The following is a 16,710-nucleotide window of genomic DNA, read 5'->3' as shown; positions in this document are numbered from 1 at the left end:
TCCCCATTTCTCCCACCCCCAGTCCCTGGTAACCACCATTCTACTCTCTGTGTCTAGGAGTTCAGCTTTTTTAGATTCCACATATAAGTGAGATCCCACAGGATTTGTCTTGTCTGACTTATTTCACTTAGCATAATTCCCTAAAGTTTCATCCATGTTGTTGCAAATGCCCCTTATTTTTCATGGCTGAGTAATATTCCACTGCATACATGCCACATCTTCTTTATCCATCCATCGACAGACGCTTAGGTTGCTTCCATATCTTGTCTGCTGTGATTTATTCTGTATTTTTGATGCTCTGTGTGTGTGTGTGTAATCTTTGTAAGCCTGAAATGCTTTGTCATTTAAAATTTTTGAAGTTAAAAATAGTATTTTAGAAATAAAATAACTCAACCCTGTAGTTCCAGCTTACTGTGAGTTTTCTTTTCATCGCCAAGATTTCTGCAAGGCTGCAAAGCTTCTCAAAGAGGAACAGGATCAGCATCACCTGGAAGCTTGTTAAAAATGCAGATTCTCAGGCCCTACCTGGACCTGCTGAATCAGAATATCTGGGCAGGGCCAGAACTCTGTGTTTTAACAAGTCCTCCTGCAGATTCTCATACGCTTTAAGCACAAGAACCTGCTGGTCGGAGACAACTGCCTCACAACCCCAGACTCACTGTGCATCTTTCTGATGATCAGAGGGGATTAAGAATTTAGGAATTTTGAAGACCCAGATGAGTGTATCTCCATTCACTGCACACTAAATTCTCCTGGGAGCTTTTAAAATTCATCGATGCTTGCTCTCCAGATGCAGAGATTCTGACTCAATCAGTCTGGGGTGCGGCCAGGACATGGAGATTTTTTTTAAGTTCGCCTGGTGATGCTAATTTGCAGCCAAGGTTGAGGACTCCTGGACCAACAGAATAAAGGATTTAGCAGAAGGAAAGGAAAAGAAGCTGGTGGTCTTGGGTGCCCCCTGCTGGTGGGAAGCTGTACATACAGTCTTCTGGAGACCTCAGAAGTTGGTGGAAATGCCAGCCCACGTGGGCTTCGGACCAGTCCACTGCACATCTCTGAAGTCCGGTTGACGTGTGCCCAAGAAATGCCCTCTCAACAGAAATGCCTATTTAAATCCCTAATTCCAGTTCAAAGCTATTACTTGGATGTTTCCAGTTATCATTAGCTCACACACATACCCCCCACCCCACAACGCACAGACCACACTACTTGTAAGCTATGTAACAAACCTTCATATTACACTTACTATGTGCCATCCATGGACCGACCCCTTCATAAATAACTGCCGTTTGAAGTCAGTACTATTATTATTTACTGTTTGCTAATGGGTAAACTGAGGCACAGAGAGGGTAGTCGTTTGTCTCAACTATTAAGTGGAGGAGCCGGGGTTTAAGCCACAGCAGCTGGCTCCAAATCTGTGGTCTTAACCACATCGTCACATTGCTGTCTCTAGTCATGATGCTCTCTGCCCTGTGCACTGTGATATCACATAATCTAGCGTCTGTTACATGCCAGACACAATATCCCCTTTCTACCCAAGAGGAAACCGAGGCTCAGGGGGCCCCAGCCTGAACTTCCACTGTTTGGGATGGATCTTAGACCTCACAGTTTCCCAGACCCACAGTCAGGCACTGCAGTATCTCAGAGATCTGGGTTCAAATCCCGCTCCCGCCCCATTCCAGCTGTGTGACTTTGGGCAAGTCACTTCCCCTCTATGAGCCTCTATTTCCCCATCAGAAAAAATGGACGTGGTACCCATTTCTAAGTCATAAAGATGCCCCATTCCACACTGTCATCGAACACCCCTTTCACTTGCCATGAGGAGTCTTTAAAGGGGAAAATATGTGTATTATTATCTTAAGTGGCTGTGATCTAAATTCACAAAAATACTCCTTTAAGGAGTCAAAGGTCCATCCTGCAGATGTGTTCAGTAAGGCGGAGTGATGGGAGACACTTCCCCACCCACACACAGCTGTATCACTATCGGCACCAACGGCTGGGAACTGAACTCAGTCTATTCAGTTCTTTCTGGAATAATCCATCTGAGCTAAACCTGTCCTTCTGATGTGCTGATGCTCAAAGCTCTATTACAACCTCATAATCACTAGGATAGCTATAACTTTTTCAAAAACCAGAAAATAACAAGTTTGATGAAGACATGGAGTAAGTGAAATCTTCTACATGGCTGGTGGGAATGTAAAATGGTGTTGCCACTATGGAAAGCAGTATGATGGGCCCCCCAAAAATTAGAAATAAGAGTACCATACCATCCAGCAATCCGACTCCTGGGTACACACCCAAGAGAATTGAGAGCAGGGTCCCAAAGAGACATTTGTACACCCATGTTCACAGCAGCATTACTCACAATAGCCAAGAGATGGAAGCAACACCAGTTTCCATTGATGGGTGAATGGGTTAACACAAAATGGTATTTACTTATAGTGGAATATTAATCAGCCTTAAAAAGGAAGGCAATTCTGACGCACACTACAACATGGATGAACCTGGAGGACATCATGCTCAGTGAAATAAGCCAGTCACTAAAAGACAAATACTGTGTGATTCCACTTACGAGAGGCCCCCAGAGGAGTCAAATTCATAGAGACAGAAAGTAGGGTGCTGAGTGCCAGGGCTGGGAGGAGTCCTTGTTTAATAGCTTTTTCAGTTTCGTGAAATGAAATGTTTCAGTGCTTGGGTGCACAGCAATGTGAATGTGCTTAACATTACTGGACAGTACACTTATCAGTGGCTAAGATGGTAAATTTCATGTTTATTTTACCACGATTAAGCTCTTCTTTAATTTTTTTAAAAAGTGTGATATCAGTAAACCCTCCAAAAGATAAAGAAAACAAATATCTGATTACATTGTCACTATAGCTATTTTTTTTAAACATGAGGGAGAAAACCATTCCAGGCAAAATGCTTATTCTTATTCTCTAGGCAAAAATATTGGAAAACAGAAAGGCTGTGCACCAAAGCATCAATCAGGTCTCCTCTGAGCAGGAGCATCGGAAGGTCAGAGGCAGAGTCCTTTCTTCTTTGCTTTATGTACGTTTTAAGAGGTGAGGTCATGGGTGGCTTCACTTTCTCATGTTGTGTATTTCAGCCTTTCTAGAATTAAAAAGGAAAATTGAAAACCGACTTTGAAAGTGATGGAGAGACCCTTCAGCTGTTCAGAGAACAAAGGATAAGCAATATGGCTTCTACACCCTGGACCATTCACGCATGTGTTTCATCTCTTTTTTAGGAACGTCCCACAAGACTGGAGACGAGATAAAATAACACTGTTTGTGCCTAGTCACAGACTTTCTATGGGACCTATTATTTTCCATTTAATTACATGCATAACATTCTGTCGGGAGCCGGTCTCCAGGCTTAGCTACCACTGCAGTGTGACAAGGTCTGGCAGTGGAGTGAGAATGTGCAAGCGGCTTCTCAATGGAAATTAGGGAAAGTGCACAATATCTATATGCACTATGCTCTTGCATCTATTTTTCCTTTTCTGGAATTGCTGGGGGGTGATGAGAAGTTCTGCTGGTCAGCTTCCTCCTTCCTCCCCTCATAAAGTAGGTCAGAGGAACATTGGTTGGCCTCCCGTAAGAGGAACCTGGCCAAATCAGGAAATTTTTATAGGAGGAAAATGGTCTATGCTCCCCTGAACTGTAGGAAGACACAAACGGCAGCCAGGTACATATAGGGGCCCTCATACAAAGAGACATAGACCTACTTTAAGTCCAGAGGACTTGATGTGAAAACATCATGAAACTTTGGTCAGAGTTAATTGGGACTATGATGAAGATTGGGTCCCCCATAAGTGGAAAGGAAACAGAAGAATTACACCTGAGGATACAACATATTGAGATAGTATGAATGCACGGTGAGGAGATCCTAGAACATGGAATCCATATACAATGAAACATCTGTGTAGGCTGTATTGCAGAGACCCAGAAAGGGCACATACGGCCACAGAAGGCCCATGGTGGAATTGGTGGAAAGAAGGGGGGCAATGCAAACCTTACTGCCAAACACGTTCCTGACCCTTGAAAGACAAGCAAACAAGTCCAACCTTTAAAGTTCACTTTATTAATAGTTATGCCAGCTATATTTGACATGTATATTCAGTTGTTTGCAAGACATCTTATACTTTCCTTTGTATACCATACTCTGCGCCCTTGAAACCACTTGTTACTTACCCCACAGACAATTTATTGCTTGCCGGACATGCAATGTCTAGATAATGTCTAAGTGCTAAAGATTAGCTGCTGAGATAATATCACCTAATTGAACCTTATGTAACCTGGACCCTTTATAAGAAAAGCGGATGCTCATATTAAATAGACTTGGAAACCTCACTCCTTGTCTCACTGCATCTCTCTCTCGCCGACTCCGTCCATCCCTTCGGGAGACCCTGGACTCAGCTGGGGCTGGATCCCGGCAACATTCCATTATTGAAAAACCATTGCAGATATTTTCGTGTTAAAAATATGAAGCAGAAAGAGAAAGGGGAGAGAAATCTTATTGCACGGGCTTAGACACACTTTCAGATCTGAAGCCATCCCATGTTCCAGGGCCCTAAGACAAGGATGGCTTGGCCCTCCCTGCCACATATTCCATAAAAGATCACTAAATTTTTGGTATGATATTGAATTACTAAACACACTATCCCAATAACGATTGAAATTCTTGTTGAAAACAATGACATAAGTTTTATTAAGTTCCAAATTTCCCTTAGGTGACACACAAGTCCTGGAGATGGGTTTTATTCTCCCCTTGGCAATAAGGAACACAAGGAGAGAATGCATGAGATTGACACACACTCCACATATAGGGGATGAAAGACTCAGGACTCAGACGCTGATCCCTTTATCTGTGCACCAGGGCTCTGTGTTCGCCATCACAGCTGATGAATGGTTCTCTTTTCAAACCTACTTTGGCCTCAGAGCTAAAATTGAGGTCAAAGAATTGATTTCTCCTCTGCGGGTTAGTGAGCTTCCCTGTGAATATGAGAGTGAGCCACTAGTTATAGGGGACATCATGGCACAGAAATTGTGGTTTATAGGGTTTTCTATGAATAGTCATGCATTTCACAATTCAGTTTGCAAGTCTGAGATTGAAAATATTTGCTATAGAAGATGAAAATTTCATGTGTACTAAATATTAAATATGTATTAAATACAGATTAAATATATTTAAATGTATTAACTACATATTCAAAATATATTAATCTAAAATAATAGATGGAATAAAATGATGTCCCTCCCTCAGCTGATGCATCAGTTAAAATATCTGAAGTACATGTGAATACCTCACGCAGAGATTTAAACACTATGTTATGTAAACAAGGACATTTTGAGGGTAACATGTGTAGCATACGGTTTAGATAAGCATTTCAGGAAACTGCTTATGCATACATAAATCAATTATCGAAACACTGAAGGAAAATGCACCACCAAATTCATGACTCTGGTTGCTTTGGGGGTCAGGTATGCAGAGGAATAGTATTATGCGAAGATACTGCGAAAACTCAAATTTTATCAGTAATATTCTTCATATAGAGAGATTCTAATTAAATCGCTTCTAGGCTAAAATGAGGGCATCAGTATACATGAAAAAAATCCACAGATAAATATATTGATTTACTAGGAATGAGAAGCACGAGTCTAAGCAATTTAAATAATTTTTTAAAACTTTCTTACAACAATTTTATAAACTAGGTTCAATTTTCCCCCTATTTACAGTTGAGAAACCTGACCAGAGTTGTTTACCTTACTATCTTTACTTTTCTCCTTTGCAATTTTTCCTGATTAAACCATAGTGTGACTTGCCAAAATAATGAACCTGAGTTGCCTTCAGGTAGCCGAAGTAAGAGAATTGCAATCCTTGGATCACTAAGAATTAAGAGGAAAATTTGTTAACAAGGCATAAAAAGGGTGGGTCTTAAATATGGTTTGAATGTCTCTCCTGGCTCTAAACTCCTTAACCGTAAATAAGAGGGTTTACAATCACAAAAACAATCAATCAGTATTGCCAGGTACAACAGAGTGAAAAAAAAAAAGGTAAATAGTGGTCTCACACACCACTATTTGGGGTTGATGCAAACAATTTTATACAAAATTAAAAATTCAAGAGGTTTTCTCAAAATTTCGTTATTGTCTCATCATTCACAGGTGCATTGAACACTAATGTCATCATTGTGGTCAGCAGAGCTGTATGATTATATAGAGTTAGCCAATCTACATTTTATCAAATGTCGAGGTTTATGAAAGCCAAGGATAAGAGTTACATATTAAATGACTTTTAAAAGATGACCCACATATTTGAATGAGCACTTATTTCCAGGAAGAAGTGAAGTGAGAAAACCAAATAATGATGAAAACCCATGAAGGTAACTAGTACTTAAAAATGTTTTCTGAATATGTACACTCAAATTTCATTTCAAATCCAGCTAACATGATCTGGCACTTATAGAATGTTTATAACAGTTGTCAAAAAAGGGAATTTCTAGTGTTGCCTACAAATAAAATATATTAGACTGCTTCTTAATTTCCTTCAATTAGAATCATTTTATTTTCTTCAATGAGCAAGGATATTTCTTCTCTATGTTTTGTCTTAAAAGAATTTTGCCTCTATTTTACTGTGATCATGTTATTTGTAATGTTCTTCCTCATTTAACATCCTTTGGTCAAGCGTCTCTAATTTGGTGTGGATAGAAAGCGATGAGTAATACAGAAAAGTAATGAAAGAAGAGTACTATGGAGATTGAGTTTATCCCAATTGAGAAATATTGCTGAGTGTACTGGGGGTGCATGGTCTTCAAGTGTGAATACTTTACTAGTGAAAAGCATAAATCCAAAAATATAGACACAGTCATAGTTGCCATTTTTCTTGTTTCCTTTCATCCAACACTTCTTTTCTTTAATCAAAAGGTGCCCAAGCTACATAGAACAACAAAACCTAACACATGTCTCAGAATTCCTCCTCATGGGACTCTCGGATGATCTGGAACTACAATCTGTTTTCTTTGGGCTCTTCCTGTCCATGTACCTGGTCACCATGCTTGGGAATCTGCTCATCATCCTGACTGTCAGATCTGACTCCCACCTCCACACCCCCATGTATTTCTCTCCAACCTGTCCTTGGCTGACATTGGTTACACTTCCACCACCATCCCCAAGATGACTGTGGACATCCAAATTCACAGGAGAGTCATCTCCTATGTGGGCTGCCTGACACAGATGTCTTTTTTTTTATCCTTTTTGGATGTATGGATTGTATGCTCCTCACTGTGATGGCATACGAGCAGTTTGCAGCCATCTGTCACCCACTCCACTATCCAGTCATCACAAACTCACACCTCTGTGGCTTCTTAGTTTTGGCGCCTTTTTTTATCAGCATATTGGAATCCCAGCCACACAATTTGATTGTGTTACAACTTACCTACTTCAAGGATGTGGAAATTTCTAATTTCTTTTATGATCCTTCTCAACTGCTCAACCTTGCCTGTTCTGATACCTCCACCAATGACGTAGTCATGTGTTTTGTTGGTGCCACCTCTGGTTTTCTCCCTATCTCAGGGATCCTTTTTTCTTACTATAAAATTGTTCCCTCCATTCTCAGAGTCCCATCAACAGCTGGGAAGTACAAAGCCTTCTCCACCTGTGGCTCTCACCTGTCAGTTGTTTGCTTATTTTATGGAACAGGCCTGGGGGTTTACCTCAGTTCTGCTGTTTCACATTCCCCAAAGAAGGGTGTAATAACCTTAGTGGTGTACTTGTAAATATCTATGCACGCAACATAGGAGCACCTAAATATATAAAGTAATTATTAAAAGATCTGAAAGGAGAAATAAACAGCAATACCATAATAGCAGGGGACTTTAACATTCCACTTACAGCAATGGCTAGCTCATCCAAACAGAAGATCAAGAAGGAAACACTGGCCTTAAACAACACTTTAGACCAGATGGAGTTAGTAGATATATACATAACATTCCATCCAAAAACCGTAGAATACACATGCTTTTCAAATGCACATGGAACATTCTTCAGGATTGATCACATATTAGGCCACAAAACAAGCCTCAATAAAGTTAAGAAGATTGAAATAATACCAAGCATCTTTTCTGACCATAATGGTATGAAACTAGAAATTAACTACAGGAAGAAAAGCCACAAATATGTGGAGACTAAACAGAATGCTACTGAACAATGACTGGGTCACTGAAGAAATCGAAGGGGAAATCAAAAAAATACCTGGAGACAAACGAAAATGAAAATACGACATGCCAAAATTTATGGGATGCAGCAAAAGTGGTTCTAAGAGAGAAATTTATAGCAATACAGGCCTACCTCAACAATTAACGAGAAAAAAATAATAAATGTTGGAGAGGATGTGGAGAAAAGAGAATCCTTATACACTGCCGGTGGGAGTACAAACTGGTGTAGCCACTATGGAAAACACTATGGCGATTCCTCAAAAAATACCATATGATCCAGCTGTTCCAATACAGGGTATTTATCCAAAGAACATGAAATCAACAATCCAAAGAGATTTATGCATCCCTATGTTCATTACAGCATTACTCACAATAGCCAAGACATGGAAGCAACCCAAGAGCCCTTCTAAGGATGAATGGATAAAGACAATGGGGTATATACATACAATGGAAATGGGCCATAAAAAAAGATAAAACTTCCCATTTGCAACAACATAGATGGACCTTGAGGGTATAATGTCAAGCGAACGGAAACCACTCCAGACACTTCCACCCTCGTTCCTCACTTCTCTGCTTTCCCACCTCTCATTTATTTCTACACTTGTGCCTTCACTGAACTTCACTATCCGGAAGGGCAGTTGGTTGGGGCCAAATCGTACTTCCCTAACCAAACTCACATGGCCCTGGACATCCGGGCTGAAGATCCTGAGCACCCAGTGCAGTAAAGGTCAAGCCCAAAGGTCAAGTCCTTCCCTGGACACTATTGACTAGGTTCTCCTCCTCCCTGCCCTCCACCCATCGGCTGGTCCCCCTTCTCCCCCTCCAGTGCAGGCCGAGTCTCACCCCACCTTCAAGGGCCTGAGCTACAAAATGTTTGTCACAACTGAAAGTGGCCCAGAAGCACCTCTGCCCACTACCAGCTCCCCTGCGTCCCTGTCACAGAGATTTTCATCATCAGCACTGTTCTCCACCAAAAGGAACCAGGGCTCCACGCAGGGCACTGACCCCTGGGGGACGAAAAGTCAAGTTGGCTCCAGAATGTCCCATTGTTGCCAGAAAGCAACACTAACCATTGTGAGAGTTTGCTCTCTGCAATACTTAAGGAGTTTAAAGCATTTAAGGAAAGCTAAATGGTAAAAGGAGTTTGGTTAAATTTACAATCAAAATTTCAAATTTTGAGAAATAAATTTTGATTTATGAGATGTATATGAAGTATGGGAAAATGTTGCTTGTTCAATGCTTAAAGGAGTGATAACTGTCGGATGAATTCACAAGAACTGACCAATAAATCGAGCCCCATCTTCTCTCCACATGGGACCCTCTCAGCCATGACTGGAACCAACAGCTCTAAGCTTCCCACACTGTCCTCTCTCACTGATCCAGACCTGGGTCTCCTGCTCCAACTGTGAGTCTCAAATGCCGTCACGCTCCACCGGACCAAGACCCAAGTGGGCGTCTTGTCGCCCCTTCTACCCACCTCCCTGCGGCCTCTGCTCTCTCACCTTCTTCTCCAGGGCTTAGGGCACCAGGCTTCTCTCTCTCTCTCTCTTTCTATCCCAAAGCCTTATGCATTCCTTTGTCTGCATTTTCACTCGTTAGCTCATAAATATTTGGGGACCTCAACAATGTTCCAAGCACTGTGCTGGGGACCGAGGATATGCCACAAACAATGGAGCCAACTGTAACCTGCAGGGTGGTGAGGGCAGCTGGGGAGTGGAGAGCAGCCGAGAGAGGGGATCAGAGGGAAGAGCAGGCAGCCCAGGCCAAGACTCCACCGGGCAGGCAGAGCTGCAGCAGCCAGGAAAGCAGAGGGAGCCGGGCCCGAGAGGCTGGGGACGGCCACTGCAGGTGCCTTCAGTTTCAGATGGGGCTGTGTGGAGCCCAGAAACATCTGTCTGAGGACTGCCCACTGGTTTTGGCCACGCAGGGAACGCAGCATCAGTGTGACAGTATGAGGACAGAGGCTGAAGTGGGCTGGGGAAGGTGAAGAATGATGCTAGCGTGCATAGCCAACTCTTTCAGGAACCAGGGCTCTGCTGAGGGGAGAGTAGGACAGGTGGAGTGGAGGACCATGATGTTAATGGATGTTTGTTTTGTTTTGAAGATGAGAGAGACATGAACATGTGTAAATGATGAAGGGAAGAAATGGTAATCATAGTAACAACAGAGAGGACACTTACTAGTATGAGCCACTGTTCTATGTGTCTTACACAAATTAACCCATGCTACCCCCTTTTACAGATGGGGAAACTGAGGCACCAGGTGGCTAGGTAACATACCAAAGATCTCCCTGTTGCTATGTTGTGGAGCTGTGATTTAAGTTTATGCTGTGGAGCTGTGATTTAAGTTTAAGGTCCAGTGCCCTTGCTATATCAACTACTAAGTGGCCCCAGCAGACATTGTTGTCAGGCATGGAGGTAGGAAGGAAATGAAATCGAGGTGTGTGAAGAACACCTGAAATGGGTTCTGCAGGATATGGGAAAGAGGGCCTGCTGAAAAGAGAAGATCACACTTAGGTTTCTTAAGGCTGGAGATCCTGGATTGGGAGAGCCTCATTCTGAGCCGTGGAGGGAGGGCAGGCCTATGGCCTGACCTGGGGCTGAAGAAGTACAGGATATGGGAAGGGACAGTGCTGCCCAAGAGAGGCTGAAATGATGGACTGAGGCTGGAGAGAGAAGACAGGCAGACCACAGGGGGCTGACGAGTAAGGGCTGAGCAGAGGAGTCCCAGGGGAGCTGGGAACGAAATATGGGTGGGGTGGAGTGCCTGAGTGGTGACTAGAAGGATGGGAGGTGTGGGGACAGAGGGCTCCTCTGTCCTTTCAGCTGTCTCATTGCCTCCAGCCCTGCCCTCATCAATGTGGCCCACTACAGTCTTCCTAAAACAGCTCTGAGTCAAGTCATCATCCTGCTGAAGGAAACCCACGGCCAAGATGTTCACTTTTACCATTTCAACTCAACATTCTACCAGAGGTCCAAGACACTGCAGTAAGAAAAGAAAAAAGAGTAAAGCCATGCATGTTGGAAAGGAAGAAATGAAACTGCCCTTACTCTCAGATACATGATTTTCCACATAGGATCAACAAAAAAGTGAGTCTAGCAAAACTGCAAGATCCAAGTCCAATATATAAAATTCCATTGTATTTTCTTATAATAATAAACAAATGGAAAGGAAATTTTAAAAAATTTATAATAGCACAAAATACCATGAAGTACTTAGAAAAAATCTAACACAGTGTATGCAAGATCCATATACTGAAAACTACAAAACACTAATGAAAGAAATCAGGAACAACATAAAGAATCGGAGAGGTATCCCACGTTCATGGATTCAAAACTCAATATTCTTAAAATGTCAAATTTCCAAATTGGTCTATAGGTTCAATGAAATCCAAATGAAAATCTCAGCAAACATTTTTGTAGAAATTCACAAGCTGATAATAAAATATATATGGAAAATCAAAGGAATTAGGATACCCAGAAGAACTTTGAAAAAAAAACAAAAAAGACGGAGATCTCATATTGCGTGATTTCAAGACTTAATAGAAAGCTACTGAGGAAGACAGTGTGACACTGGCAAAAGAACAGAGTTCAGAAATACTCCCATACCTGTATAGTCAATTGATTTTTGACAAATGTTCAAAGGCAACCCAATGGAAAAAGGATTTTTTTTAAACAAATGGTGTTAGCACAACTCATACGCAAAAAAACATAAATCTTGACCCATACCTTGCATCAGATACAAAATTTAACCCACAATGAATCAGAGGCCTGAACAGGAAATCTAAAACTATAGAACTTCTAGAAGAAAACATATGAAAAAAATATTTGTGGCCTTGGGTTAGGCAAAGATTGCTTAATTACAACACCAGAAACACAATCCATAAAAGAAAAACTGATATGGCACTTCACCAAATTTAAAAGTTCTGATCTTTGACAAACACTGTAAAGGAAATGGGATAATAAGCAAAAGTCTGGGGAAAATATTTGCAAAACACATATCTGAATCCAGAATATACACAGAACTCTTAAAACTCAATAAGAAGAAAACAACACAATTTTCTGGAATGGTCAAAAGATTGGAACAGACATAAAATCACAGATATACAGACGGTAAATAAGAAGATGAAAAGATGCTCACCATCATTAGTCATTAGGAAGATGCAAATTAAAACCACAATGAGATACACCAAACATTTGTTAGACTAGCTAAGATGGGAAAACAAAAAACAAAAAAAACCTGACAGTGCCAAATGACAGTGAGGATGCAGAAGCAACCAGAATTCTCATATATTGCTTGTGGGAATGCAAAATGGTACAGGCATTTTGGAAGACAATTTGGCAGTTGCTTACAAAGTTAAACATTCAGTTACCATATAACCCAGCAATGCCTCTCTTAATGTTATCTACCCAAAAAGAAGGGAAAACTTTATGTTCATGGGCCTGCACACAAATGTTTATGGCTGCTTTTTTACAATCACCAAAAACTGGAAAGAACCCAAATGTCCTTCAACTGACAAATGGATAAACAAGCTGTGGTATATCCATATGATGGAATAGTACAAAGCAAAAAAAAAAAAAAAAGGTAAATTTTACTGCATGTAAAAAAAAAAAAAAAAAAAAAATTCCTGCCACGGTTCCCAGGTTTCCAGGCATGAAAACTAAATTCTCCACCTGACTTTCTGGGCCTTTTCAATCTGGCCAATGCCAAGCTGGCCATTTGATTTCCCATCCACTTTCTGTTCCAATTACAACTGTCTCCTCACCGTCCTCTCAACAGCCTGCAGACTCTGGGTCTTCCCCGCCTTTTTGCAAACTGTGCCCCTCACCTGCAATGCCCTCCCCTCTGCCCTCTGCCCTCTGCCCACCCAAAACCCTCTCCACTGGCGGTTCTCTCTGACCTCTCTGTTCCTCCTGAGTTCGTGCTGCACAGCGTAGGGCAGGCCCTCTCTCAGTGTTCATGGGCGTCTGGCGGGGGTTATTCTGACTTCAGGTTCCTTATCAACACAAGCGCAGGATGGAGCCTCACTCACCTCACCGCCCAGCGCCCAAAATCATGCACCTGCGGCTTGGCACACAGTAGACCTGCAACCTGAGCTGAATCTGGGTCTGAAGGGCAACGAAGCACCTTCGACAGAAGTGAAGCGTGACAACCAGTGTGCCGCAGAAACAGCGGAAAGTGCAGACAGAGGTCCGGGAGGGGCAAGGTGACCGCCCACAGCCCCGTGTCGTGGCGCCCCCCGGGCCCGCTTACCTTGCCCTCGTGGGAGCGCTGGGCCGCGCTCACCGACCTGACCTTGATTAGCAGCAGCACGAAGTGAAGCAGCAGGAAGCCGGCGGCGGGTATGGCCGCTAGGATGCCGCCCACGAGCTAAGAACAGCGCCGCCAACCGTCCTCCGGGGCCCCGCCCCTCACCCAGACTCCGCCCCAACGGCCGCGCCCACGAGCAGAGGGTCTACCCGCTCCCTGCGCTCCAGCCCCAGGTAAACCTCAGCACATCCTGCTGTCCAGGCCCCCGGGCTGCCTCCATCCAAGACCCTGCTAGATCCTAAACTCTCCCCCGAGCCTCCTAGCCCCTTCCATCCCCCCGACCCTACCACCATCAACTCCTCCCAGACTGGGTCTCCCGGAGGCTTCTCTCTTGAACCCCGCCCACCACTCGCCTCGCCCCCGTGACCCAGCCCATTGTTGTCCCCACCCTGCCCACCTCTCCCCAAGGGGGCTCCGCAGCCTGATTGATACACGATGATCTTGCCCGTGGTGAATGGCAGGTGAATCGTGCGCACCAGGAAGATCAGGCAGGTGACCAGCATGGCGTCCGAGTACAGGCATAGCGACTGGACCAGCAGCATGAAGACGCGGAAATTGCTGTGACCGATGCAATTATTGACCCACTTGCAGTGGTGGTCAAATTCCTGGGTGAGAGGGAGAGTGGGCGCCGTCGAGGACCCGACCTCTGGCTTAGCCTCCATCGCCCCTAAACCTGAGCCTTACCCTAGACCCCTAGGCCATCAGCCCCTGGTCTCCAGCACTGTCTCCCTTCCCCCAGAGAAACTAAGCTAAAAAGTCCCTATCGCTGGCATTTCTGTGGTTAGAGCACTTTAGGGCTCTGTAGCTCAAGGTCACCTGTCAAGAGGCCTCTAGAGACAAGACATGCCTGGCCTTCTGTGGCACCTCAGCAGGACTTCTGTTTTCTCTTCCACTGAATGAGAGTAATAATGACACCCCTAACCCCCCAGCCTCCAAGGGTTGTAAGAAGCAGATAAGACAGCACATTTGCAAACCTTGGCAGGCTCTGCACACAAGGGAAACAAACTCTCAGAACCCAGGAGATTGTCTGGCCTGAACCCAAGAGAGGACAGGCAAATCTCCCTAGGCCAGGCCTACAGTCAGCCAGAGGGCCCTTGAGCATCTAATGTCAGCGAGCCCTGGGGTGGGACAAGGGTTTCTTTCCCCTCCCTGGCCTGACTAGGCCAAGCATAGACATGGATGCACCTGTGCCTTTCAGCACCTGGGCAGGCAGGGGCCAGCCTCCCAGGACAGATGCAGGCACAGAGGCAGTGACCTGAATGAGTGACCAAGAGTGGCTGGGAGTTACTGCCACCCTTGGCCTTTAGCAGTGGTTTCAAGCCTGCCACTGCCCACCCCCCCACCCCCCCGTGGAAGTGGGCCTCCTGGTCCCAACCAGGTGCTGGGGGGGTGGGCGGGGACAGGTGGTCAGATGAGAGGGGCGCTCACCTCCACACAAATGTTGCACCAGGTGATGTGGTAGGTCCGGAGTGGGCGGAGGAAGCAGCACTTTGGGCACCACTGCAGGAGGAAGGCCCTGTGGTTCACCCACACCACAGGCGCCATCATGGGGCCCAGTTCGTTGGAGCCTGGCATGGGAAGAGGACTGGGCAGCAACAGCAGCCCTCCCATCACTCTGCTGCTGGTGGGGGTGGGGGGCAGCCCCGCCGCATCACAGGGCTCCAGGAAGAGTGGGGAGGAGGTGGGCAGGGGAATCCCTGGTCCCCACTCAGTGGACTGACCACACTCAGAGAGGCTGGCAGTCCACAGGAAGGTAGTTTCCAGCCAGAGGAGCTCTGTGAGGACACAGGCCTTTGAAACTGGGATTGATGCTTTAAGGAGTGCATGCAGTGGGAAGGTAGAAGAGAACTGAGTGGTTGCCAAGAGCTGGCTTCTCTCCCTGGTCTGCCCCGGGCTTCCCCCACCAAGGCAAATGGAAACCTCCAGAATGCTGTTTTTCCACATCCTGGTGGCTTGGGAAATGAAGCGCCAGAAGCAGGGCCCAAGCAAATGAGGTTGTGGGGGGAAAGGGTCATGAGGCCCAAGGATGGGAGATGGGGGAGCACGTTAGGAATCATCCTTGCAGCCAGGAGCCTGTAGGCTGCTACCTACTTCTCCCAGGGAGCTGAGAGCTCACCTTGATGCAAGATGCCAGGGTCTGACAAGTGGAGGGAAAGGAGACTGCAGAAGGTGAGGACGAAGAGGGGGCCTGTGAAAATGGGATAGACCCACTCCCCGTTCTGGGCCAGCCATCTGCAACTGAGACCAGAGCAGGACTCAGCCCTGATCTTGGGGTCCCAGAGCTCCCCCTAGGACTCAGTCCACCTGGTCAGGACTCACAGACCTTAAAGTCTGCTCTAAATATCCAGCCTAGTGACAGATCCTCAGAGGCTCCACCCAATACTACCCGCCACCACCAGCTGCCAAAGGCGCCAAGCACTCTGTGCCTCAGTGCCTTTGCACCTTCGAGTCCCTCTACCTAGAATATCCTCCATTCCCTGACCCCTCTTCTGCACTTCCCCTGCTCCATACCGTGATCTTTGTTCCCTTCCATCTGTCTGTCAGAAACCTGCCGGCTTGTGTGGGAGACTCACGGGAATGCAAAGCAGAGGCCACTGACAACGAGCAGCAGCACTACACGGAAGGCAGTGAACAGGCTTGGGAGCATCCAAGGAAGTGGGCCCTGAGGCCTGCCATCCTCTGAGAGTGGCATGGCTGGGCCCCCTCTGCCTACAGGCACCCTCCCCGATCCTGGCTCCAGGAGCCCTGTGTCCACAGCAACCGCTGAAGCCACAGGAAGTGCTGAAGCCACAGCCCAGGGTGGAAGGCAGAAGTCTCACTGTGATATCACAGAGGCTGAGGAGAATGTGGGCTCAGGGCTCTGAAGCCTGTGATCAGCCCTTCCACCAGCCACCCCTGCCAGCCCCTCTTGTGCTGGGGACTGAGAGGTCCTGTCCCGCCATGTTGGCTTCCAGACCTCATGAGAGTAGAGAAGCACGTGGGGAGAAGGATGTGATTCCAGTCGTCCTTTTAGGCAAAGTGCTAATCGAAGCACACAGTGCGCATTGCTCACTCTGTCTCCAGTTTTTCCTTTTTGCTATCACAGAATTCCACTTTGGGGGAGCGAGCAGCAAAATAATTTTCCAGCTTCCCTCGTTTCTGGGCTTTTCATGACACAATTCTGGTCAATGAGATGTAAGTGGATG

General features: G+C 45.3%; 1 protein-coding gene and 1 pseudogene across 1 annotated transcript; one reads left to right on the top strand and one right to left on the bottom strand.

The window, feature by feature from the left end:
• Window positions 1–6,379: 6,379 nt before the first annotated feature.
• LOC139041179 (putative gustatory receptor clone PTE01) lies at window positions 6,380–7,777 on the top strand (annotated as a pseudogene).
• Window positions 7,778–13,243: 5,466 nt separating this feature from the next.
• On the bottom strand, window positions 13,244–16,217 carry LOC139041178 (palmitoyltransferase ZDHHC19-like). Its single transcript, XM_070491466.1, has 5 exons — window positions 16,099–16,217; window positions 15,642–15,763; window positions 14,954–15,093; window positions 13,960–14,130; window positions 13,244–13,585 (listed from the first exon to the last, which is right to left on the bottom strand). Exons 1-5 carry the CDS (start codon window positions 16,215–16,217, stop codon window positions 13,244–13,246), a joined length of 894 nt encoding a protein of 297 aa, XP_070347567.1.
• Between the last annotated feature and the right edge of the window lie 493 nt (window positions 16,218–16,710).

Source organism: Equus asinus, chromosome 20, assembly GCF_041296235.1.
Source record: "Equus asinus isolate D_3611 breed Donkey chromosome 20, EquAss-T2T_v2, whole genome shotgun sequence".
Classification (NCBI taxonomy): Eukaryota; Metazoa; Chordata; class Mammalia; order Perissodactyla; family Equidae; genus Equus; species Equus asinus.
The sequence above is the reverse complement of the archived record's forward strand: the minus strand, read 5'-3'. Positions and strand labels throughout refer to the sequence as shown.

What these genes read in the sequence shown, in the direction of transcription:
- LOC139041178 (XM_070491466.1), bottom strand. Translation starts at nt 16,217, where the DNA reads ATGCCACTCTCAGAGGATGGCAGGCCTCAGGGCCCACTTCCTTGGATG. An exon ending in GGCCTCTGCTTTGCATTCCC is followed by an intron (nt 15,764 to 16,098) that starts GTGAGTCTCCCA and finishes CTCTGGTCTCAG; the next exon opens with TTGCAGATGGCTGGCCCAGA. An exon ending in CCCTGGCATCTTGCATCAAG is followed by an intron (nt 15,094 to 15,641) that starts GTGAGCTCTCAG and finishes TTCCCATGCCAG; the next exon opens with GCTCCAACGAACTGGGCCCC.